Source organism: Stegostoma tigrinum, chromosome 16, assembly GCF_030684315.1.
Source record: "Stegostoma tigrinum isolate sSteTig4 chromosome 16, sSteTig4.hap1, whole genome shotgun sequence".
In the NCBI taxonomy this organism is placed as follows: domain Eukaryota; kingdom Metazoa; phylum Chordata; class Chondrichthyes; order Orectolobiformes; family Stegostomatidae; genus Stegostoma; species Stegostoma tigrinum.
In genome coordinates this window covers 16,557,417-16,584,206 of record NC_081369.1, presented here as the reverse complement: position 1 = coordinate 16,584,206, position 26,790 = coordinate 16,557,417, and the positions used below count along the sequence as shown (strand labels likewise).

Below are 26,790 nucleotides of genomic sequence, written 5' to 3'. Positions count from 1 at the left end.
AGCATGCTATTCTGAAAGGGGTGCAGGAGCGGAGGGATCTGAACAGTTTTCAGTTCACAGCTCCAAGCCAAAATTGATAGAAGAATGAAAATAAAACATAATGAAGGACACACCTCCCCTTTAAGATGTACAGGCTAGCTTTAAGCAATACAAGCCGGCCTAAACAGGTCACAACATTGACTGCTTCCTAACACATCATCAATGCACACCCCAGTTAGAGCTTGCTGAATGCTAAGCTAATTAAAATGAGCATACATCACAAAGTCAGTGCAGTACCTGCTACACAATCAACAGACCCATTGTGACATTGTGAAACTACTTGTAGGACACTGAGGTTGAAACCCACGGGTAAGAAGCAGCAGTTTGATCAAAGCTTCTAACGTCTACGAGTGCAAGAAGAAAGGTCGACAGAGGAAGGTAGGGATCTCCACAGTATTTGCCGTGCAGAGGGAACAAAGAAATTCAGTAACCAACGCTGCAAATGTCATTCATTTCCAGTGTCTGCTATGTATGATTCCAAATACCAGAAGCAGATTTGAAAAAGCTCCCCACAAATGTTTTGAATAAAGAACAGAAATTGCTGGAAAACATCAGTTCTGAAGAAGGGTCACTGGGCCCAAAATGTTAACTCTTGTTTTACTTCACAGATGCTGACAATGAATAAAGACCTATGGAAGAGAGATATTTGAAATGTGGATGCTTTAGCTATATATCAAAAGTTGCATATACAGATTCATAAGGCAAATGGAGAGGTACCCACTCAATACATGAGTGAAAGTAAATCTTGCAAAGCGACAATCAGAAAGGGAAATGTCAGTATTTTGGCCATTCGATCAGAGTGGAAATGCTGCTTAGCTTTACATGCAATACTTAGGTTTCAATTCCAGATTTACTATGTGAATTGAAAATCCACCAGCTCCTGTAGTGGGGTTCGAACCCGTGTTCCCAGAGCATTAGCCTGGGCTGCTGGATTACTAGTAGAGTGACAATCCTGCCAAGCCACCTTCTCCCCAGTCTGGTGTTCAGCATGTGTCATTTGGGCCAAGTGTGCTGCAGGTTGCTATGTCATGGTTAATAACCAGCTGTTTATCAGAGCTAGATTAAAAGGTCCCATCTTGTTCCTACTCCAGGTCTAAATACAAGCTACTGGATTCGGTCTGTGGTCGGTGGTCAGGGAACCAACAAGAAGGAAAAAGATACTTAACCTTGTCATCATCAAAAGTCTATTCACTTCACCACACGGTCACTGCATTTGTCTCCCTTCCTCCTCTTTTAAAGTGACCTTTCTCCCCCCAAAAGTTCACAACAATGCAACAGCGTGTAAAACAGTAATTACTACTCCTAGAATTTGAGGAAATCATCTCCAACACTGAAAATACCTCAAAAGAAAGGAGCAAGTTCCTACAGCTGCAATTTTTTCCTGTCCTCCATCTTAGATTAACCCAAAATCCTTTAATACCCCAATACTTTTGAAATATTGCATGCAATTCTGGTTCTGAAAAGTCTGGAGAAACTGTGGCATTTCATCATGGAAAGTAGGCAAGTGAAAAACAACATACTAGAAGTATATCTGATAGAAGAAGGCAAGGAAAAGAGTAAATTGGAATTCTACATTAGCTGAAACAGTAGCACCAAAGTAAAAGGAGGCAAATTTTAAAGGATAACTTTTTAGAACGAACATCTGGAGGTTGCTGTGTGTGAAAACCATGACCAATGCTTGGAATGACTCCTCAGCAGGAGAAAGACATAAACCCTAGAAGCCTTAAAATAACAAATGGATGCATTGGATGGAAAAGTGTAAGTTGGATGGTTTCTGCGTTAAAATGGGAAGAATAGTCCTTCTTATCCTTAATTAAGTTATAAAAGATTGGAAGGAACAACTTACCATCAGGAGGCCTGTCTGTGGGTATGGAGGCAAAGTCTCTGGAAAAACGCGACTTGCTCAAATCCCTCTCTCTTTGTGTTGCAACAAGATTTTCTAAAAAGCGATTTCTGAAAACATTACAGTAGAATCTCAGCATTTGCCATTAGCAAATCCCATAAATCGTTGTAGAAATTTGGACACAATGGAGGTTCCAGCAAACTGATTTTCCACAGCACACCACAGCCAAACATGCAGTTAAGCAAACGAATCACTGCCCACCTTAAAGCAGAGTTTTTGCAGACATTTCAAATTGCAAAATTCATTGCATTGATATATTTCCCCTGCTTTATTACTTCAGGAGCAAATAGATACAAAAAAGCTAAAATAATTCGGAATCAAACTCTGGTTCACAATTCATCTCCATGGAAGAAAACTATCATCCAATTTTCAAGAAAACAAGATAATAGTCAGCACCACTGTCCTATTGCCCAGCACTATGGCACCAACCACCAATGCATCATTCCAAACTAAGATACTCCTCTTACTATAGGCCTGTACACTTTTAAGTTACAAACACATATGCATCAGGACAGCAGTCCAGTTGCTCAACCCTCCACGGGTTCTTAAATGATGAAACAAGAATTGGTATCCAATTTGCAAGCATTTTAGTCAAGGTGATTAATTGATACTTTAAATGTTAGATGTGAATTGGAACTTGGATTAATTACAACAGAATTTTTCTTTGAAATTGGAAGCTCAAAAATAGCCACATTGTAGAGATCGTGACTGGAATTAGATACAAATCACCAGCAAAAGGTGAAGAAAAGTTTGTGAGCTATCTGTGAAATGCAATGCCATAACTTGAATAGTTCAGGATCTGATCAAATGTCCCCACATCCTCCCAGCTCATACAGGCCTATAATAAAAATTGACTGCAAACTTAGTACCTGTAGCAAAATGGAATGATCACAAAGAAAATGCCGTTCAGATCACAAAGTTGAAACTTTCACTCCAAACCTAATACTTACTCATACTTTCTCAGAACAGGTTTATCACTAACAGCAACTTTTTCAGCCCTGAGAGAAAGATCAATTTCAGTATAACAACTTGTATTTATATTGCACCTTTAACCTCATGAAACAACCCAAGACACTTGAGTGTTAGCAAACAATATTTGGTGTGAAGCCACTTATGGAGATATTCAAGCAGGCAACCAGATGTTTGGCCAAAGAAGTGGCTTTGGTACTGGTATAAATAGAAGAAAGAGATTTTGGGGGATCGGGAGGTTTAGGAGGGAACTCCAGGCCCTGCATGGCTGTCAATGGTCTCCGCAACATCAGGAAACCTTAAGATGCCAGAATTCAAAGAGTGCAGAGATCCCAGAGGGTCATGGACCTAGAGAATACAGAGAAAAGGGAGGAGCAAGGTCATGAGGAGAGCTGAAAGGAAGGATAAGAACTTAGAAATCAAGATGTTGTTTAACAGTTGTAAAGGCGTGAGGGATATATGATCATGACTTACCATAAATGGGAATTTCATAAGTCATTGGAGATTTTGGGAAAGAAATAGATTTTGTAATTTCAGATTGTAATTGCTGATAAATCAATCACTGTAACATTAATTTAGAGGTTCTATGTAGTCTTAAAGAAAGTGACACCGCTATCGCTGTGACAATTGTACACTAGTTGTTTATCTAGTAAACCATTCTTGAGAAAATACAAAATAGCCTTTGTTTTATGGTTAAAGACCTCAATCTGTAAATATGTCATTTCAAAAAGAAATGTCAGTTGTACATCTGTCTCTCTACCTGTATCCTCATATATACAAGACATTCACTTAAAATCTTCAAATTTGTCAACAACCGTCTACATTTTTGGCATCAATCCTGACTGAATGAGACTGGGTCTTGACTGTCTGACAAAATCATGGATGGAATAGGTGTTTATAGCTCAACACTAGAAAGACCAAAAACATCCTGCGCGCCTCTCCAAATGTTGCATCTTAATTCTCAGTTCATTTTTCCTTTCTGTCTGCTTGTTCAAGCTGAATCCAATGGGGTAAAAACTGTGTCCTTTTCAAGCCTGAAATGTTTGTCCAGTTCTGTTTTTGGCCCATTAGCAAAGCCACCAATTCCCAAAATGTGCATACTTCCGTCCATCTTGTTCTTACCCCAATATTGTTGAAACTTTGATGTACATCTTTCTCATTCCAGGCTTGGTTTGTCAAATTCCATCGAATGGTTCCTTGAGCCATATTCTGTGAAAACCGCAAGCCACCCAGAATTCCACTTCCTTAACCCTAGCTGGTACTTCAGTCTGCTACCCTTGTACTCACCCCACCTGTGCTTTTACTGCAGAACCCGGAGATAGATACTTATTTCAGATTTCTGTACATTTATATATTGCAGTATGTGTGACACCTTGGGCTTACTTACTTCATAACACTGAAAAGAGGAAAGCAAGATGCTGAAAAAAAAGTTCATTCCACATATTTCATACTTCAAAGAACAAAATAATTGTCTCATCACAATTTGATTCGACTATTTAAGTCAATTTTATTACCAATCATGGTAGCTTTGACTCTGCGTGGCTGCCCGAAACCATGATTTAAATTGAAGGAAAAGTGAAAGAAAACGATAGTCTGATTTTAGTTAGTAAGCAGAGTGGATTCAAGGCAGTAGAAGGTTCGTATGAAAACAATAAGTTGTAGGTAAAGATAAAGGCACTGAAACCATCGAGTGAGAGATGAATTTTACTGTACTTTTAAGAACTGAATCGATTTCAAAAACTACAAACTGAATAACAGTGGCATTTAAACCAATATTCAAGCTTGAACTCCGCGCAAGTGGGAAAAGAAAATTGCAAGGGTGTACAGTATTTGAAGTGTCAGATGAAATTGTAAACTGAATTTTTAAAATTACCAACTACAAAGCTCACAAAAACAACACATATTTATCAAGCACCTTGAACATAATAAAACACCTTAACTTTCTTCACAGGGGCATTAACAAACACTCAAAATTCAGAACTGATAATTCTGTGCAGCCACAATAATCTTTCCCAATAAGGCTTCCCTCCAATGATGGATGGTATTCTGCCATACAACTTATATCTCTAGTTGTGATCCTACACATATGGAAGAACAATTCACAACCAGAATGATCAACCAGTAGAGTACAATACAATACAAATAACAAAGGAAGCATCACTATGAATTTATCCACTAGGAAAAAGTGAAATGGGGCAATGTCTTACACAAGGTTTCAGCCAGTGTAGGCTCTGCCAGGCAATCAGGATGACAGATAACAGATTGGCTTCTCGGCACTCCAGAACTTGAATATTACTAAATAGACAAAACATATTGCCCAAGCTCTTCAACTTACACTCGTCAGGTCAAACACAAAAGCCAGTTCACACTGTTACTATGCAATGGCTACTAACAGGATGCTGCTGTCAGTGCAAAAAAATGTTCTTAATGAATGTTGTATATGAATTCCAGTGCTATGTCGTAAGTCCCAACAATTGGCTGGTCTAATCAAATGTCATGTTTCTTTGGCTGTTCATTACAGGCAGACTATAGATAGTATTCAAGCAGCCTGTGCTTGCAAAAGCCAAAATAAAGTGTCTCCTGTTAAAGGTGAATCTGTGTTTGGGCAGCACTTGCTGAACAATTCTGAGTACACAATAACTACTCCAACAACCAATTTCAGAGAATTAGTTGAGATCATAACATGGTTTATTGCTAGAAGTGCCATACATTCGTATAGAGAGACCGGCTCTCTGCATGCAGAAGGAACATATTCAAGCCTTGTGCTTCTTTTCAATTATCTGGGAGCTTGTGAAGGTCGATAGTTCCCCATTATCATCTCCATGGCAATACCTTGGCCAATCAGAATCAACTTGCTAACCAACTAGTCACCTTCTCTTCTGTAGTATGAATTGCTGTAATATAAATTTAATGTTCCCGCATTTGTCCTTAAATTTGCAAGATGAAAAGTGTAAGTAACACGGCTCTCTGTTCAGCAATGATCGAATTATAGATATTTAGAGTTCCAACATTACTTATATTTTACTCTTATTACAAAAATAAACGTTCATATACTAAACATAGATAATCAAATTCTCTTTCACTGCTCTGACTTACTTGAAAATGCTTTTCTCTCCAGGACCTGTTTTCATTGTCTTCTCCTCTGAAGGTGTGGTTAGCAGATCTGGCTTGCTAAACGATGAATACAATTTTCTGGGTGGAAGGCTGTAGACAGTTAGAAGATCAATTAGGGGGAAAAAAATTCAAATCAGACACTGTAACAAATGTTCTTTTAAAAACAAAGCAAAGTGTATAATGATCTGCCAGTGTTTTCACAGAGAAGCCCCACAGCGATCTCACCACTCCTGCTGAATCTCGAAAATGAGCTAATGTCATCAATGTCTGCAGACTAAATGACTTCCTGTCAGTTTCCAATCTTCAGTATCAGGCTGATACCCTCTGAATCATTGGGATGTTGCAACAATGAGGCTTTAGTTTTCTTTTCCGAAGCGAAGCAGTTTATATACTGCCAATGCATATTTATATGTAAGTTTTGAATAGCCACCTCAAGAATAATTGCATTGTAACATGTTGGTATGAAAAACTCACTGATGAACTGTTAATTACCACCTTTAGAAATTGTTGATACTGCATTTAACAACAATCTATGACCTGACTGATACAATAATGGAAGAAACACCAATTAAATGTCTAAAGGGTGCTTTTCTTCACTTTGGAGAGAAATGGTTTGAAAGGACATATTCTGAATGATTAACTTAGAAAGTCAGCTTAACAAAAATATCTAAAATATCCAGGTCTCTGAAGTTAACTAGTAGTCAAATGCCATTTAAAATGTTGGAATCTTATGAAAGGATAATAAATTTAAAAGTTTTGAAGTTAACGATTACACAGAGAAAAGAAGTCAAAGAAGAATAACATTTTGAATTTAGCGAGTTTTTTTTGCTATAAATGTTGACCGGAAGAATTTTATTACCACATATTGAACTCAGAAAAATAACAATGTTTAAAACTTCCCATCAATCTAACGGATTGGATAGCATTCTTCTAATTGTACTGCAGTTACAGCATGCCTAATGCCTCAGCAATGTCGCCATGTTAAACATGTACAGGTTAAGTGCTCAATACTTTCATGTGTGCATCTACCGTCAGCACTGTGTCATTCCTGGAGTAGGGGAAACAGTACAGACGTGATGATGGGGAGAAACAGTTTCTGAAACCACCTGGAATGAGGGATTCAAATTCTGAGTTCCTGGAAAACCACAGGAAATAAGTCACGGAAACAAACTTCTGTCAACATCTACCTCAGTGAAGAACGAAAGAAACAGAACTATTCCAAGGCATTTGATAGGGAATGTCTAAATTCAGTTCATTACAAACCTCAGGTCTCTCTCTCTCTCTCTCTCTCTCTCTCTCTCTCTCTCTCTCTCTTTCACACCTGAAAATCTTTGCACTTACTTTTCTGAGGAGTGCTAATTAGCTTTTTAAAACCAAAATCAACCTTTGAGCTCTTTGCTGCTGGTACATAGTATTTTTGGAACATAAAACTCATTTCTGGAATTTACAGAACTTCTTGAACACACTCTGTCTGAAAGCAAGACATTGAAAACGTCCTTACCTCCAATACAAACGTAACACAAACCTGGTGGAGTTTAGGGAACTGTCATCTGATGCTTGGTTAACAAGGTTAGGACTTGATGGAAAGGTGAAAGAGGTTACTGCATAGTAGCTGGTGTAGGATAGAGCCCTAATGAAAGGACCAGAGAGGTAAGAAAATAATCTGATGAAGGGAGGCTGGAGAAAGTCATCCACCAAACAGGTTGTGCACTATTAGTATAAAAAGCATGCTAAACAAGCCATTAATTTGTTAAATAGCTCAATAAAAGCATGAAAGACTGATAACTGACATACTTCAATATTGCAAAGAACCTATACTTCATGCAGACTGAAAACATTAAAGTATGCAGCTAAGTGCAAATAATTAATCTTCTGAAAGGTAGTACAGAAGTGACAGATAATTCCTTCATATCGGCAACTGTAACATCAATGTTAGGGTACAAGCAAAAACACTGTTTTACAATCCATTGGTGTGGAGCTGGGTTAAAGACCGACCGGTTTTTGAAGGATCTGCAATAAAAGGATGGGTTTTGTTGTTGGCTGATCCCAGCGCAGATGCTTCATCAGAAAATCACAACTCAGAGATGCCCAATTTCCTCTCTGTTTAAAGTAATGGTCAGAATCTCCCCTCAATTTCCAAACTAATGGATTGGGTAGTGTTCTTCTAATTGTACTACAGTAACAGTGTTCCCAATGCCTCAGCAAAGTTGCTATGTTGAACATATGCAGGTTAAGCGCACAATACTTCCATGTGTGCATCTACCATCAGTACTGTGCAATTCCCTGGAAGCAGCTTTACCTTCCTCTTGAATTAACTCCACCAATCTCAACAATCCTCAACAATAATGTTTACTGTAGTGTTGGAAGTGAGTGTCTTAATATATCTTTTGATAAGCAGACAGGTCATTTCAAAGAGCCTCTGAATGTTTATTTTGCTAAAGGTCACAGTTTAGGGATATGGATTGGGCAAATTAGGGCTGAGGTGAGGAGGAATTTCTCTGCGGTGAGCCTGTGGAATTCTCTGCCATAGAAAGCAGCTGAGATCAAAACATTTAATGCATTGAAGAAGGATATAGTTCTTGGGACTGAAGGGATCTAAGGGTGTGGGGAGAGAGCAAGAACAGAGAATAGAGTCGCAAGATCAGCCATGATTGTATTGAATGGTGCAGCAGCCTTGAAAGGTCAGATGGATTTCACCTGCTCCTATTTTCTAGGTTTCAGAGACCTGACTATAAGGAACCGGTGAGTTGTTTTCATATTTCCAACTCTGCATGATGCAGTGGAATGATTAAGGGATAAGGGATGCTTACCTACACTAATCAGATATGGGCATCCCCAGGTTAATGTCAACCTAGAAATCAGAATGGAGCATTTGTTTTCACGTGTGGGCGTGTGGAGAGAGGCAGAAACACAGCCCAAAACTAAAACAAAGAACTTTGGAAGCTGGAGATCATAAACAAGCAACAACAGAAACAGCTGGAGAAACTCACTGGGTTTTCTATTCAAAGATACAGGAAGACCTGCAGAGTTTCTCTAGAAACCCTGCACTGAAGGATCCAGAGACAGGAACACCAACACCAGTCCACGTCTTACTGCAAGTTAAATTGATGCACATCTATCACTTGAGATCATTGACAAACTGCTGGTGACATCAGAAAGATTCATTTCACATAGACAGGAAAGCTTGCCATGATACTAACAAGGTGTATAAGTAAATGCACAGCACATTTACATTGTACAGCTGGTATTGCATGCCCAACCCCTGCTACAGTTTAGCAGCAGGAAAATCATAATGTAGTAAATGCATGGTAAATCTGCAACTTGAAACTGAAAATAATGTTGAAGGAAGTCCTGGCATCTATTCAACACCTATGAAGGACAGAGAAGCCAGGAATATCATGTTATATCTCCCCTACAGGTTTGTAAATCTTTGATGTTGCTTACATGCATCCGAGATGCCAAATGGCCTGGACATTCCTGCTGCAGATAGAGTCTTGGCAGAGAATCACACCATTACAGAAATTTTATGGCATAGGAAGCAGCAATTTGGCCAATTGTACCTGCACCAGCTCGTTAAATGTGCAACATTACCTCGTGCCATTCTCTGGTTTCTTTCACCCACACCCACACCTACACACACCTCCAACCCCAGGCACATTTTTATCCAACTGTCCTCTTGAATGCCTCTGTTGAGCATTTCCATGCAGTGCATTCCATAACCTAACAACTCGCTGTTTGAAAGCGCTTTTCTTCCCTTTGTCATTGCGTCTTTTGCAGATCACTTTAAATCAAGGCATTCTTGTCTCTGTTCCTTTTACGAGCAGGAACAGTTTATCCATATCCAATCTGCCCATCCATGATTTTGAAAATTTCTATCATATCTCCTCTCAGCCTTCATCTCTACAAGGAAAACAGTCCCAACTTCTTCAGTCTATCCTCATAACTGAAGTTCCTTATCCCTGGAACTATTCTTGTCAATGAATTCCATATTCTCTTCATTGGGTTCACATTTTTCCTCTAAAGTAACACCCAGAGCTGCATACAATACTCCAGCTGAGGTCTAAGAAGTCAGTTTATGAGTTCAACCTCACCTCCTCGCTGTTGTATTCTACTGCCCAGTAATAAAGTTGAAGCTACTATACACTCTAGTTACCACTCTCTTTGTCTTCCATTCTCTGACTCCTTCTACACTTCATGCCTCTGAAAAGCAAGAAAACATTATCGAAAAACTCTGGTCCTAACCAGGTTATACTCTCTTCCACTGAGTAGAGGATATAAAAAGTTTGAATATAGGTTAAAAAAATTGAGAACAGCTTCTTTCCCGCTATTATCAGACTTTTGAATAGATCTCTCAAATACTAATTCTGATCTTTCTCTCTGCACCTTCTCAGTGGCTGTAATTCTGCACACTGTTCTGCTACCCTGATGCACATTGTATGGTACAATCTGCCTATACAGCACACAAAACAACACTTTTCACTGTATCTAGGTCTATGTGACAACCATAAAGCAATCAACAAATCAATATCTGTCCTGCCAATTGCAATAATCAATGCACATACACAATTTAGAATTGTGCCCCCATTATCTTTCAATGTTCTTCCTACAAGTGCATTACCTCACTATTCTCTGCATTGAACCTCATCTGCACCAATCTGCCCACTTCATCAATCTGTCAATGTCCTTTTGAAGTTCCACACTGTCCTGCCCTCAGTTATAACCTTCACAAGTTTAGTGTCAGATTGATTTGGAGCCAATCTACCATCATCTGAGAAAAAGAACAGGAAATGACATCACCAATGCAGGAAATGACATCACCAACCCAAGGAAACCTGAACAGATAAATAGAAAGCGGGACATAACACCAGCGCTTCGTCGGAGGCTCACTGATGATGTTACCTAGAATGGTGACGAAACATCTGGGAACAAACCTTCCAGCTCAGCGAGCAAACTCACATCCAGAACCTCAACCTGAGCTACAAATCTTCTCAAAACTCACTAGCTCATTATTCCACTCACTACCTCCCTCCAACCCCTCATCAATCCACTCGCCATGTGCCTCCCATCTCCTCACTACCTCATCCGCTCTCTACCTCTTTTCTGTCACCTCTCCTAATCACTTGTTACTGAATTCACTGCCTTACTCCTGGCCCATCTCTGCTCTAGGTCCACCATCTGCCTAACAAAACCTAGCCTAACCATTCAGTGAACATACAATATCAAGTAGTGGCAGTTCTTCAGAAAATCCCTGTTCTAATGAATCTGTACTATAAAGTGGATTGTATTGCTGCTTCTGAAAATAAAACCTATGTTGATCATCTAATTGCTTTATGAGGTAGAAGTTCCAGTGTTGGAATAGAGTGGACAAAGTCAGAATTCACACTACACTAGGTTATAGTCTAACAGACTTTGCCTGATGAAGGAGCAGTGCTATGAAAGCTTGTGATTTTAAATAAACCTGTTGTACTATAACCTGGTGTTGTGGGACTTTTGACTTTGCTTTTTGAGGATGAACAGAGTCTCAACAGTTCTCAACAATGCCAGAGATGCCAACTTTCAGATAAGACATTAAATCAAGATTCCATCTGCCTTTAGGTGGACAAATGATCTGGTGGAACCATTTCAAGGAGGAACTCTTCCCTCATGTTCTGGCTAAGGTTTTTCCTTCAAGGAACATCAGCATCTAATTTTTAATCCAATTGTTTGGACCTTGCTGTGTATAACTTTATTGCTGGAATCCCAACTTAAAAGTGCTTACTTGGTTGTGAAGCACTTTACGATGACCTGAGATGAATATTTTATCTGGGTGCAAGTCTTTCTCTACTGTGTGAATGTGTAAACCACTGGAATCGTCACTGGGTGGAATGAATTGACTGATTTCTAACAAGAAGCATTAGCCGTTGAATCAAGCAAACACCTAAATAGAGACCTACATTTGTTTTTGACCACAGTTGAAATCATTCAGCCTTCAATTTATCTGATAATTACATTGAAACATTAGCCAATCATAGACAACTTTTTTCCACAAAGCTATTTGCTTGTTGCCAGGGATAACTTGACATGCCTGCATTAAATCTGCTGACTGCACATTCACTTCCTACGTCTTTGACTATAGGAAATGAATAGCACAGCGGTTGCAAACTGAGAGGTTAACACATGATGCTTCCACATCTAAATCATCGAGTGTAATGTAAATGGAAAATACAGCTACTCATCATAGCAACATAAAAATCCATACTTTGATTTGATTCATTACTGTCACATGTACTGAGGTACAGTGAAAAGTGTTATCGTACATGCTTTACAGGCAGATCCTACTATACATGTGTATCAGGGTAACAGAACAGAGTGAAGGATACAGTGTTGCAGCTACTGAGAAGGTGCAGAAACAGATCAACACCACCATTAAACAGGTCCCTTCAAAAGGCTGCCAAGAGCAGGGAAGAAGCTGTTCTTGAATCTGTTCACATATGTATGCCTGAATGAGTTCACCTCTCATTTTCCTAAACATCTGAGAATAAAGACCAAGACAATTTAATCTGTCCTCATAAGACCATTCCTCCATTCTAAGAATCAGTTTGGTAAACTTCTGTTGCACTCCTTCTACGGCAAGTACATCTTTTTATAGGTAAGGAGACCAAAACGGCACTCAATACTCTACGTATGATAGTACCAAGACACTACATAAATGCAGCAAAACACCTTTTCTTCCATTCGCAAATCCTCTTGTAAGAAGGCTCACGTACCACATGTCTTCTTTCTCACTTGCTACAACTAACTTTCAGTAATTCATGGAAGAGACACCCATTGTTTTTTCAGAAAAATGTAGTATTGTTCATCCAGTTTTCACATTCCATAATATTCCTTAGCTTTGCATTATCTATTTGAATGCTTTTAACGGGAAAAAATACAACAATTCTGCAAAGAAAAATGTTAAAAAAAACTTACACTCATCAGATAAATGTCATTTTATTAACTAGATCTTAAAAAGTCTAATTTTATACTGAACATATATAACCCAAGATGTGAAGGTCAGACGATTCTGATCTATTATGTAAGTATTTGTGCAGTTTGTAAGTGCCAATTCTAGCTCAAGTTTATTTATTTCAGAAGTGTTGCAATGATTATTGTTTTAGGTATTTGGTTAAGTCTTATCGTCACAATTTAAAATGCTGGATTTCTAATATCAAAAGAAGTTAATTATTTCTGATCATGATATGCCCAGTTCTCAAATTGATACAATTGCAAAGGGCTGGAAAATTTAAGTCAAAGTTGCATATGTGCAATATCCACTTTTGACACAGTTTGATGGAAGACTGAGTGAATTTTCTCCATTTGACAACGCATTGGCATCAGTGAAGTGTGCAGGAAAGAGGCTTAAGGTTACTCTTGGATGTTGGAAGAGCTGGATGAAAGAAAGTTTGGATCTAACGAACAGTTGTACGTGACAGATACATAATATTGGAGTTTTCCTGGTGTCTAGGCCACCATTCCCCCCTTAACCAAAATTCAAAACTGATACAGTGTACAGTGATCTGATTGTTGTTTGGGGGATCTTTCTGTCAACTGAGACTTGGTGAGGCACCCTGGGATATTTTACTATGTTAAAGTTTTATTGGTAAAGCAAGTTGTTGCTGTGTCACAGCCAAATAAGCAGCAGAAACTAATGATCGTAACAAACAATTGCTCACCACCCCACCCCCACTGGAAAAGCACTCATGTTGTTTTAAAAATACACTTCTGAGAGTTCTGCTGATTTTCTTTAACTCTATCTATTGAACCACCTATACAAGAGGAATGTAAGTTCATTTTCATTCATTTCTAACTATCATGAATCTGCTACAATTTATTGTCAACATAAAGATTAATTAACTGTAACCTCACATGAAGCATAATTTATCCCTAATGCAAACGGGAAACTTTGTTGTTTTGGGGTAAGTAGATACCATTGGCACTGTATGTTCTTGTAACAACCTCCATAAGGCCCATTGGTTTCATGCAACTGTGTTGAACAGGTAACAATGAATCATCAGCTCGCTCCTCATCTCTCTAATTAAAACTTTGATCAAAGTCAACAGAAATAAAATTCAGGGAGATATGAGACAGACAGCTGATTCTGCTGATGCCAATTTATATTATCACAAGGTCAAAATTGCTTCCAGTGAATGAAAACCTGAAAAAACAGGGCAGGAGAGGAAACTTCTCTCTTTTGAACAGACTTCCACAAAATAGCCATCAATATTAATTCACAGACTCAATAAAAATTGCAATGAAACAGCCAGCAACTAATTCTATTGGGAGAGCTCGCAAAGAATGCTACAGAAGACAGAACTCCCAACTTTCTTTGTGGTATTCAAAGTTTTTGAGCATCAAATGACCATCATAATGTTCAACTTAAATGACTTTTCCTGGTACTACTTTTGCAGATGCGACTACAGACTATCAAAATATAGAAAGGCATAAGTATACGCAACCAAAAGGAACTAGCTCAAGTTTCTTTCTTATACACTTTATATTCTGGTCAATGCCAATGTGTTGTACAGATTCAGATGATAATCCCCGATATACTGAGAATAAACTCTGGATGATGAAACATTGTCATTACCTTTTAAGCCTATCATGAATTTTCCATGAAATATAACATTCTGTATAAAAAAAACTCCTGATCAAGTGTTTACACAATTACACAAACAATAATTAAATGTGACAGAATGTTTACTGCCTCAGGCACAAGTTAAATTGTTCGAGCATTTAAGGAAGCGTTTTGTTTATGAACATGTACCCATCTCACAACAGTTTCCCAATAAGATACAAGGAGGTGAAATGCTTTGCTATCCTTAACTATAAATGTAAAGTATACACTGCACATCATACAAATGAGAAATATTCAGAGAACGTACTCTAAAGGGATGAAGTGATGATGAAATTGAAGGGGAGCAAAATGCACTTTGTTTAACCATCACAGCGATAATGAACAACAGGAAAGAAGCTTCTGTGCCCTAAGAAATCAATGAAGTTTCACAAGAGACATTTTACTTGTATTTCAGTGAACAAATTCCAAATGCGATAAGACTTGGTCTATGATCGTGTTTCGTACAACGTTCAAGAAGAGTCACTATGCTACACGGAGTTTAAATTAGGCATGTGGGGTGAAGAAAACCACATTGGCTCAGGATGTGCTGAAGCAGGGGCATGTAAAAGTTTGTCCTATTAGTGAAGCCTGTTCCTATGCCCCCTCAGCTTCAAATATGCTGGCCAGCAGAATGGAAGGAATGTTGAGCTGATAACGATGCAACAACAGCAATGGTATATCTGGCATTTTGGTGAACAAGGAATAAAACGGTGGTTCTCTTATCAAGTGAGATTAACACTAAATCAAGAAAAGACTGAGAAGGAGGGAGAATTAGAAAAGCTAAATTCAACATTAAATCATATAAAAGAAAGAAAAATTCAGAAAAAGGATAGAAGGGAGATAAACAAAAGACAGAAAGGAAAATGAACAACTTATTTTAAAGTTCAGTTTCAAAGATGACCGACCTGAAGAAGTGAAAACCCACACTTTGTATTGTTTCCTTTCTAATCCAGAGGTTCTGATTGTGGTGTTCATAAACCAATGCCAATGTTAAAAAGGGGGGGGGGGGGGTGCGGATGTTATTAATTACTAGGTCTAGATATTTTTAAATCAGTCTGTTCAGACTGTTATGACGCAGATCTGGAGCAGCTGGGAGCTGAACTTGGGGCATCCAGCTGAGAGGTAGGGACACTATCATTGTGCAACAACTGCCTCAAATACTAAGCATATCTTTGTCTGGTGAGGTTAGTGTACAATCCTGGGGAGACTGGGAGATAAGGGGAAGATACTGTTTTCGTAGAACATAACAGCACTGCATGTGTAACCACACCACATGAACTGGATGATTCATTGCTATCTCAGAGAAAATTAGGAAATGAATGAGTGCTGCCTTCTCCAAAGATCCCCAGAACAAATGCATTTTAAAAATTAAAAAATGATAGAGGAGTTGAAACTGACCAGCGAACGAGGATGATTCAGAAGTCATGAGATATCTCCTCCTCATCAAAGGTTACTGACTAGTTTACACATTAATCATGACGACTGTTGTTGATGACTGTTCACACTCTAAGTCTAACCTAAAAACTGGTATTTACATAATGCCAAGGCACTTCACAAAAACAAATCAGAAATGATACTGAGCCAGAGGAGGAAATTAGGGAAGATGATCAGAAATATGGTTACAGAGGTTTTAAGGGTGCCTTAGAGGAACAAAGTGAAATAGATGGGCAGGAAGATATAGGAAGGGAATTCCTACTAAGGTGACATAATGTTCTTTAAAATGTGCAAAGCTTGTAAAGGTTAAGAGACACTTGGGTATACTCCTACGAGAAAAGCAATGTTAGTGTTCAGGTACGGTAAGCAATTATGAAGACAAGTAGTTATATGGGCCATTATTGTGAGCAGATTGGAATAGAATAATGAAGAAGTCTTCCTACAATTATACAAAGCTTTCGTAACATCATATCTGGAAAACAATGAACCGCTTAGGAAGTGGTACAGTAACCAGGACCTGTTTCTGGGATAGCAGGAACTGCAGATGCTGGAGTCAGAGACAACAAAGTGTGGAGCTGGAGGAGCACAGCGGGTCAGGCAGCATCAGAGAAACGGGAAAGCTGACATTCCGGGTCAAGACCCTTCTTCAGAAAAAGGGTCTTGACCCAAAACCTCAGCTTTCCTGATCTTCTGATGCTGCCTGGCCTGCTGTGTTCCTCCAGCTCCACACTTTGTTATCACTGAGAATGACAGGTTTGACTGGTGATGGAGGGCTGAGTGAATTGTACTTGGGTTTTGTGACGTTTAGAAAAATGGGAGGTGATCTCATTAAATGGTTCAAGATTCTAAAAGTATTTGACAGAGTAGACAGAGAGGTTGTTTCCACAGCTGGGAAACCTAGAACATGGTAGCATAGACTCAGGATGAGAGATTTAGTATTGCAGTGAGGAATTCCCTCATTCAAAGGGTTGTGAATCTTTGAAATTCTGAATCCTCGAGGGTTATGGATGCTCCATTTAAGGCTGTGAGAATATTGATGTTTCCAGGAATTGAAATATATGATGAGATGGCAGGAAAGTAAAGCCAAGGCTGAATATTAGCCACAATCATAATGGATGGTACAGTAGGTGAAAAGGGCCATACAGCTTCTGTCCTTTGGTCTTGTGCTCACATGTACAGCACACAGTGTTGTATATTGCTACCTGCACATTGAGATTCCGGTCTGGAATAGCACAAGATATAGGCTGAACACACACTGTCCCCGAGGCTGCTTGCTCCACATCTCCAAGTAAGGCTCTCCAGCTCCCTGTATCTGCAACACTCATTTGTTTACATCATGTACATAGGTCACCAAAGACAGCTCTCTCATGTAGTGTCTGAGACCTCTCTCTTCATGCATGCCCATTCTCGCCTACTCTCTTCATTCTTACGGATGTTATGGAATTATGTGATCAGTTGCATACTCATGACGTACATGAATTTTATTATACCACACAGAATAAGCTGGCTGTTCCATCTGTGCAGGAATGCTGAGACTGGTGTGCACATCATTTGGTAAATCCACTGTTACCAAGGCTAGTTTTTGACAATGGATCGCTTTAGCCTAGCTCCACAGAGGGATTGTTTTAAAAAAATGAAGTCCTGCATATTATGTAATGAGCAAGCAGACACTCCCATCTTACCAGTAACCATGTCTTAAATAGTGTTTTTATGTACCCTTTTTACGTAGAACATCCTTATTGTGCACATTATATAATGTTCTAATTTAGAATGCCACAGTCCATTTGTAAAGGGGTCCTTGAACCAAAAAGGTTTGAAAGCAACTGATTTATAAAGGACAGAGGGTCTGAAGGCTTGTCTCAGATTATGAAACAATAATTTTAATTTCAGTGTTAGCCAAGTCCAGCTTGGACAGACATGAAACCTGAATGGAAATCTCCAGATAGGAAGAAACGGTGCCATATCACTTGTGTGTTGGTTGTGTGCTCCTAATCAACATTAAACTAACTTTCATCTTTCTGTAATCCGCAACCTTCACCCCTAAGGGACTGTTGATATGCTGTGGATTGGCAAGATACTGCTTAATAAACAGGAAAAGAAAATTTAGCACAGATGAATGGTCAGAGTCAGTGTCAACGATGGGTCATGTCTTATCTGTACAACTCACTGAGGCTAGTCATGTTTCGTCCAAATGATATTGTAAACTGATTCATGATTCTCAAAGATTAGTTCAGCATTTTGAATTTTAAGCCTACAGTTGACAATTGGTCTCCCCTGTGTGCAATGTACTTTCTAAAACACTGTCTCAATTAGATCTTCTAGATAACGTAAACTAACTGGAGGCAAATATGGAGCAGAAGGAGATGGGAAGATAGCTTTTGGGACAATAAGAAAAGTTTAATTAACTTCAATGAACTTATCACATTTTCACTGGCAATTATTTTAATGGTGAGCACATAACAATGCTCCTTATCTTGAAGATACCAAAATAAGACTGGTTCCCTTAACAGCACTGCAGATTAGCAGCATAAAGTTGTACTGCAATCTCCACAACATCCACTGCCCAATACACCAAGAGATGGCAACTCAACTGAAGTGTTCCAAGATGGTACGGAGCTCAACACCTATCAGTTCTTTAATGACGTTAAAAGAAAGGTGTGTTGCTTAGGAAATTTCCAACTTATTTTAAAGCTGAAGACATTTTAACATTGGGTATAGCGTAAATAGCAGTCAGTAAATAAGTGAAAGTGCACGACGGCTCAGTGGTGTGCACTGCTGCATCACAGTAACAGGTTTGATTCCACCCTCAGGCGACTGTCTGTGTGGAGTTTGCACGTTCTCCCTGTGTCTGCGTGGGTTTCCTCCGGGTGCTCCAGTTTCCTCCCACAGTCCAAAGATTGCAGGCTAGTGGATTGGCCATGCTAAATTGCCCGTAGTGTTCAGGGGTGTGTGGATTAGGTGGGTTACAGGGGGATCGGTCAGGGTGGGATGCTCTAAGGATCGGTATGGACTTGTTGGACCGAAGGTCCTGTTTCCACACTGTGGGGGTTCTATGGTGGGAAGGTCCCACTCAAACTGATTCTTCCACTAGTTCTCACAGATAGTATTACACAGAGATTACAAAGTGGAGCTGGGCTGCAGATTTCAGATCAGCGCAGAGGGAAAAATCACAAATCCACAATGTAATGGTGTTCGAAGCTGTAAGACTTCTCTCCCCAGATAGCACATTGGCGAGATTCAATTGTAGGTTCTCTCCATGAAAAACTGATGAGCTCTTCCATCGCCCTGAGCTTCATTATGAATATGTTTTCAAACAGGATGAACCATTACTAATTATTTACTCGCCTTATCGACTGCCAGAAAAAAATGGACACATTCTATTTTAGAATCGCTATCAAGATATAGAAATGACTTCAATAGTGTTACAGCAGAGATGAAATCATGACAAACCGTGTACATATAAGCAAGGAACAACAGTAGGCCACTCAGCCCTTCCAGCCTGCTCCACCATTCAATAAGACCATGGCTGATCTGATTTCAACCTCAACTCTACATTTACAATAATACTCCAATAATCTTTCATCTCCATGGTAACCAAGAATAAACAGACCTCTGCTTTAAAAATACTTAAAGAAACTGCTTTTGCTGTCTTTTGAGGAAGGGAATTCAAAAGACTCACAACCCTCAGAGAAAAAGTATTTCTTTTTTTTAAGAAAGGGATATCCCCTTATTTTTAAATTAGTCACCTCTGACACTTCTAAACTCCAGAGGAAACAGGCTTGGCTTGTCCTCACAAGGCAATCGACTCATTCCAAATATTAGTTTAGTAAACCTTTCCTAATATTCTTCCACAAGTACAGCGATCAATGCAGTACACAATACACTGTATAAGCGAAGCATGACCTTTCTGCTCCTGTTCAATTCCCCTTGCAATAAAGTATAACATTCTTTTAGCTTTGCCGATTACTTGCTGAACCTGCACACCAACCTTTCATGATTCATGCCCAAGGCCACCCAGATCTCATGCATCTCAGAGCTTTGCAAATTCTTACCATTTAGATAATATGCTTATAGAGTCATTCAGCATGGAAACAGACCTTTCAGTCCAACTAGTCCGCACCAACCATGTTACCCAAACTAAACTAGTCCCACTTGCCTGTGTCTGGCCTATATCCCTTCAAACCTTTCCTATTCATGTACTTATTCAAATGTCTTTTAAATGTTGGAACAGCACCTGCATCCATTGCTTCCTCTGGAAGCTCATTCCTCACGTGAAACATTCTCTGCGTTAAAAAAAAAGTTGCCCACGTCATTTTTAAAATTTTCTCCTCTCACCTTACAAACATGCCCCCTAGATTTGAACTCATCCATCCTTGCTCCTTCTGGTGTTTTATCAAAATGAACTATTTCACACATTCCTATCTACCTTGTATTCCGTTTGCCAAATATTTGCCCACTCACTTAACTTATCTATGTCCCTTTGTAAGCTCCTTATGTCCTGCTCCTAATTCACCCGCCTACCTATCTTTGTGTCATCAGCAAATGTAGCTACCATACCTTCAGTCCCTTCATTCAATCATTCATATAAATTATGAAGAGCTCGAGACCCGGTACTGACTCCTGTGGTATACCAGTGGTGATATTTGGCAGCCTTAAAAAAATGACCCACTCATGCCTCCTCACTGGTTCACGTTAACCAGCCAATCTTCTATCTCACACCAGTTGTATGAGTCTTTGAGCTCCATGTCTGTAAAGTCTGTATCTGTGTGCCCTCTCTCACTGCATCCAAGGAAGGAGCAGTGCTATGAAAGCTTGTGATTTCAAATAAGCACATTGGATCATAACCTGGTGTTGTGTGATTTTCAACTTTGAAAGTGCCTATTATAACATCTTTAATAGTATAAATTATATCTTCAATAATAATAATTTATAACAAAATGTCTAACATTTTCCCAATGATAGATGTTAAACTAACGGACCTGTAATTTTCTCCTTTCTATCTCCTTCCCTTTTTGAATAAAATGAGTTATATTGGCTATTTTCCAATTTAAAAGAACCTTCCCTGAATCTAATGGGTCTTGGTAAGTGAAAAAGACACACATCAACTATTTCACTAGCTACTTCTTTTAAGAACTAGGATGAAATCCATCAGGACCTGAGATTTGTCAACTCCCAGTCTCCAACAATTTGCTCAGTGCTACTGCCCTGGTAATTGTAATGTTCTTGAGCTCCTCCTTCATTTCAATTCCCGATTTACAGCTATTTCGGCGATGCTATCTGTTAAGACTGACACTAAATATCTGTCCAATTAATCTGTCATCCCTTTATTCTTGATTACCAATTCCCCCAGGCTCATTTTCTACAGGACCAAAACTAATTTTGTTAACTCTTTCAAACATCTGACGAAACATTTGACATCTGGATTTATATTTTTGGCTAACTTTCTCTTGTACTCTCATTTTTACCTCCTTATTAATCTTTTATTAACCCTTTGCTCTTTTTCCTTTGTGTTGTCTAATCCTCTGACCTGGTGTCTATCTATACAGAAAGATATGTCTTTTCCTTTGAGTTTTCTTTTAAATCACCTGCAGTGTGGCTCATTGAGTCTACACTAACCCTCCAAGACATCCCATCCAGATCAGGCCCCATCCTCCTATCCTATCCATATAACCGTGCCTTTCCCTTGGCCAATCCACCAAACCTGCACATTTCTGGACTGTGGGAGGAAACTGCAGCACAGAGGAAACCCATATGGATGTAGGGAGAACATGCCAACTCTGTACAGAGTTACACCTAAGGGAGGAATCAAACCCAGGTCCCTGTCACTGTGAGGCAGCAGTGCTAACCTTTGAGCCACTGCGTCTCTCCATAGTTTGACACTATCTTTCTCTTTTTTTTAAGTTAACCACAGGTAGCAGGCCTGTTCCTTGAAATCTTTCTTATTGGTTGGAATGTATCTATTCTGTACTATGCTTGTCATCACATCTCTATAGACATATTCCCTAAGCTGAATCTTAGCAATGGATTGAGTTCACTTCTAGTCTTGGGCTCAAACCTGGCATGTTCTTTTATTTATCCCATTTCTCATACAAAATATTAGCTTCAGTCCAAGATTCGAGTGGCAACAATAACCAGAGTTCACAGTTGGAATCAGTCTGAACCTGCCAAAAATAATCCACCAGACTACCAATAAGTAATCTTAATTGTAGCAAACAAAGCATAACAGAAACATTAGTGGTTACAGTCTCTGACCTTTATCGGAAAAGAGCCCCATTATTGCACAAAGGGATGTCCAATTTGAGAAACTTCTAAAACACTGAGTGGTGACCACAAATGCTGATAGCTTAATAGACTGATTGACCGAAATGGATTGGTGGGAGGCGACGGGGGACAAAGTTTCTGTCCAATGGAATAACAGCCTTACTTTTCATGTCCAATTGACAGTATAAGTTTTCTTGACATTTGTGGCGAGATTTAGTCCCCTCTTTCTGGGCCGACTGAAGCTGTTTCATGTTACATTTATTCTTATTAGTCCTGTATATTATTAACAGTATACAGCTGAAGTCACCAGTTAGACAATGATAGGAAAGAAATAACAAAGTACATGGGGAGAAATGAGGAGATTGCACCCGTCAAAAGTTATTCCAGAAAGGCAAGAAACCATTCCCTTCACCCCTACAGCATTACGTTAGGCCTAGTCCAGCTGATCCAACACTCATTACAGAGTCAGGATGCTGTGGGCTCCTGTCCCATCAAGAGACCAGAGCACACAATCAAGACTGACACTTCACTGAAGGACTGAGGGGCATGTCGCACTATTAGAGATTTCATCTTTCAATTGGGTTGTTAAACCAAAGCCTCATCTACACTCTCTGGCAGATATACCAGGCCTCATGGTTCAATTTGAACAGCATGAGGGCTTTCCTCACTGACTTGATCAATATTTATCCCCGGCCACGACCACGAGGGGGTGATTTGATTCTCAATGTCGTCACCTTTTTCTGTGAAAATGATCTTCTGCGTTTCTTACAATAGCAACTATTCTTCAAAAGTGTGTGACTGAGTGTGACACTATTATGGGATGCTGTCAGGCCATAAAAGCCAATGTGTAAATGCAAGGCTTCATTTTCTTTGTTCAGGAAAGAAATTAATGACGTAAAGAAGGAGCAGATAGTGAAATACTGCAGGATTATTTCGGCTATAATAGAAGTGCATTTTGTGAACATTACAAAGGGGAATCAGTACACAGTGGGTTAATGTTTTATTTGACTGGGTATAGCTTCATGTTTCAACAGCCAATCCTACAGACATGTGTGCTGGCCAGATATAATAGTGGTAGACATTCATGATGGCTCCAGCTTAATTTGACACCACGGCAGTCTCCTGGCGTTTATTTACTCTTGGTGTTCAACCATTACTCACAACCTCACATACATACTTCTCAAAGTCAAGACTCAGGAACGTTTGTTCCTCTACGGCAGCAACAAGGCTCCTAACCAACTTGGTGCTATTTTTCACCACAAGGGACAGAATCTTATCGGAGTCTGAGCAATGTGGTCTACATTGAGATTCATTGCAGAATCAGACAGGAAGACCAATGAGGTCAATCTCGATGTCCGGAGCAACTTGCTGCATCTTCTATGCAGTTTTCCAGTGGTGGGGTGAGTGATTCACAATGCTGCACCAAGTTGCCAATTAAGGGGACTGTAGCTTTTCAAATGCTTTATGATTTCCCCAAATCGCCTCATTAGCATTCAACTTCTCATCTTACTAAATACGTCGCAGAAAATAGACAGATGATTATCTGACAAGGACCTCCATATTGGATACTTGGCACTAACATCTCAAACTCCATTGGTACCATGCACCCTACATCCATAGATACTGACATCCAACATGTGCCAGTCCTCACGGTAATCTCTGATCCACTTGCAGGACACTGCTGCATATCCCCGCTGTACCAACAGTTATCACTGTCATGCACTGTGCACGCAGGGACACATATAGCTCATGGACTTGAGGAAGCTGCACCTTGATGCTCTCTGCTTGCTGTCATTGTAGTCACTCATTCTTAGCCCACCTGGATGCTCACAGCACCCCTGCCTTGCATTACCTTTCCTCATCAGTTTGTGTTTTGCCTCTTTGATCAAAGATATCCAGGCTCACTATATTTCTGTCTTGCCTTGCAGTTTAATACAGAGACAAAGCCAGGAAATTTGTCATGATGTCAGCAGTCATATCTTTGAGGTCATGACAAGAATGATTGATGAAAGAAGGGCAGAGGGGATATTGTCTACATGGACTTTAATAAGGCATTCAATAAACTACCTCACGAAAGGCTGGTACAGAAGGTAGAGTCTCATGGGATTCAGGATGGGCTGGTAAGATGGATATAAAACTGGCTTGGCCATAGAAGACAGAGTAACAGTGGAAAAGTACTTTTTGAATTAGAGATCAGTAACTGGTGGTATTTTGCAGGGATCAGTGCTGGGAGCTTTTTGTTTGTAATGTATATAAATACTCTGGAGGAAATTGTCGGTGGCCTGATTATTAGATTTGAGGATGGTACCAAAATTGGTGGAGCTGCAGATAGTGAGGAGGACTGTCAAAGGATACAGCAGGATATAGACAGCTTGCAGGTTTGGGCAGAGAAATGGTAGATGGAGTTTGATCTAGACAAATGCGAGGTGATGCACTTTGGAAGAACTAATCCAGGTGCAAAGAAAAAATAAAATGGCAGAGCCTTTACATACAGAGAGACCTTGGTGTACACAGTTTCAAGGATCCCTCAAAGTGGCAACACAGACGGGACGTGGTCGAGAAGGCATGCAGCATCTTTGCCTTCATTGGCCAGGGCTTTGGATATAAAAGTTGGCAAGTTATGCTCCAGCTATACAAAACTTTAGTTGGGTCACACTCAGAATATTGTGTTTGACTCTGGTCTCCACATTACCAGAAGGGCATGGTTGCTTGGGAGATGGTGCAGAGAAGGGTTACCATGATGTTGTCTGGTCTGGAGAGTTTTAGTTATGAGGAGTGGTTGGATAAATTTGGGTTGTTTCCAATAAAAAGATGGAGGCTGAGGGATGACCTGGCAGATGTCCACAAAATTACAAGAAACACTTACAAAGGTGGATAGTCAGAGGCTTTTTCCCAGGGTGGTCAAGTCAACTCCAACAGGGCAAAAGTTCAAGAATAAGAGTGGGAAAGTTTAGGGGAGAAGAGCAAGGAAAGTTTTTCACACAGAGAGTGGTGAGTGCCTGGAATGGACTGCCAGTGGAGGTGGTGGAAGCAGGCATGTTAGCAACATTTAAGGCATATCTCAATAGACACATGAACGGGACAGAAATAGGGGTTAGAAACGGCACATGGGCAATAAATAGTGGGTCTAAATAAGGAATGGGAATCAGTGCAGGCTTGGTGGGCCAAAGGGCCTGTATCTGCTCTGTATTGTATTTTAAATGGAGGGTGATAGCTTTGGTCAGGGGGTCTAACCTCAATAAATCAAGGGCCGCTTTTAACCCCAGTTGTAGGGCTTGGACACGGTCAGTCAGCTGCCCGAGGTGGTTAGAGTCAGGACCTTCTCCCCAGAGGGGGTGAAGAGCTGAATGTCAGTCAGCCTACAACGCATCTTGAATTTTTCTATCCTATTTTTGCTCTTCTCCTCCTAGAATGAGACAGAGGCAGGTATTATGGGAAATGAAAGCAGGGTATGGCATGTCCAAGGCGACATGGAAAGCAGGACCAAGAACTGAAAAAAGAAGTCAAACTGAATTCAAAACATTAACTTGGTTTCTCTCTCCACAGATGCTGCGAGACCTGCCGAGTTTCTGAGCATCCTCAGTATTTGTTTCAGATTTCCAGCATCCACTGTATTTTGCCTTTATTAAAGAAAGAACCCCAATTGTTAAGATCTTTATTTTTACAGAATTGTTACTCCTGATCTTCTTTTATCGTGGGATTTGACACCACACCCTGCAGCTGGGGCGAGAGACAGAGTGAACGAGGAGAAGGCAAAGTCAAGAAGTGTCTTCAGGCTTCTTCAAAATAATACTATTTATTACACATAATACTGCTAGACATGGCATTCATAGCTATACCACATTCTGACCTTCTAGTCATATTATCTAAGGACTCATTTATCATCTTCTGTGCATCCACATCCATTTGTTCTTCAGACTCTCTAAAGTTCTAGTTTAATGCTGTGTACTTGGAGTAGGGTGGTGTATTCTCCCAGACTGTCCTAACTCCATCCACCCTGTGCTACTTATGCTCAGTGATGCGTAGCTCTGTGACATCATTACAAGGTTGCTCCAGGGTCCTGAAGCTTTTCCACTTCAAAACTTACTGGAAACCACCTTTCAGCTCAATTCATATTACCACTCACTTTTAATATCCATAATTAAAAAGATCCTACTGTTTTAATTTCAAGAGTAAGCCTTAGGCACTCTATCCCAAGCTGCAGGGTGGTGTCAAATCCCGCGATAAAAGAAGATCAGGAATTACAATTCTGTAGAAATAAAGATCTGAAAATTGGGGTTCTTTCTTTAAGTTGCTTGACACCGTGTGGAACAAAGCAGCCCACTTGATTGGTACTCCACTCACTGTCTATGCATAGTGGCAGCTAAGTGTACCATCCACAAATTATACCTGCAGACAGTCACCAAACCTCTTTCTGCAGAACGTTCCAAACCTACAA

The 26,790-nt window shown here is 39.8% G+C and overlaps 1 protein-coding gene across 3 annotated transcripts in view; it reads right to left on the bottom strand.

Annotated features, from left to right (window-relative positions):
* Window positions 1–26,790, bottom strand: part of fhod1 (formin homology 2 domain containing 1) — a 297,281-nt gene that overhangs the window by 41,424 nt on the left and 229,067 nt on the right. Inside the window, exons 11-14 of one of the 3 annotated variants that reach the window (XM_048546635.2) lie at window positions 7,551–7,655; window positions 6,008–6,115; window positions 2,893–2,940; window positions 1,886–1,992 (exon numbers count right to left, since the gene is read on the bottom strand). In XM_048546635.2, the coding sequence (XP_048402592.1) occupies window positions 1,886–1,992; window positions 2,893–2,940; window positions 6,008–6,115; window positions 7,551–7,655 (368 nt within the window). The remainder of the gene's footprint in view (window positions 1–1,885; window positions 1,993–2,892; window positions 2,941–6,007; window positions 6,116–7,550; window positions 7,656–26,790) is intronic. The other 2 variants (XM_048546636.2, XM_048546637.2) reach the window with 2 other exon arrangements.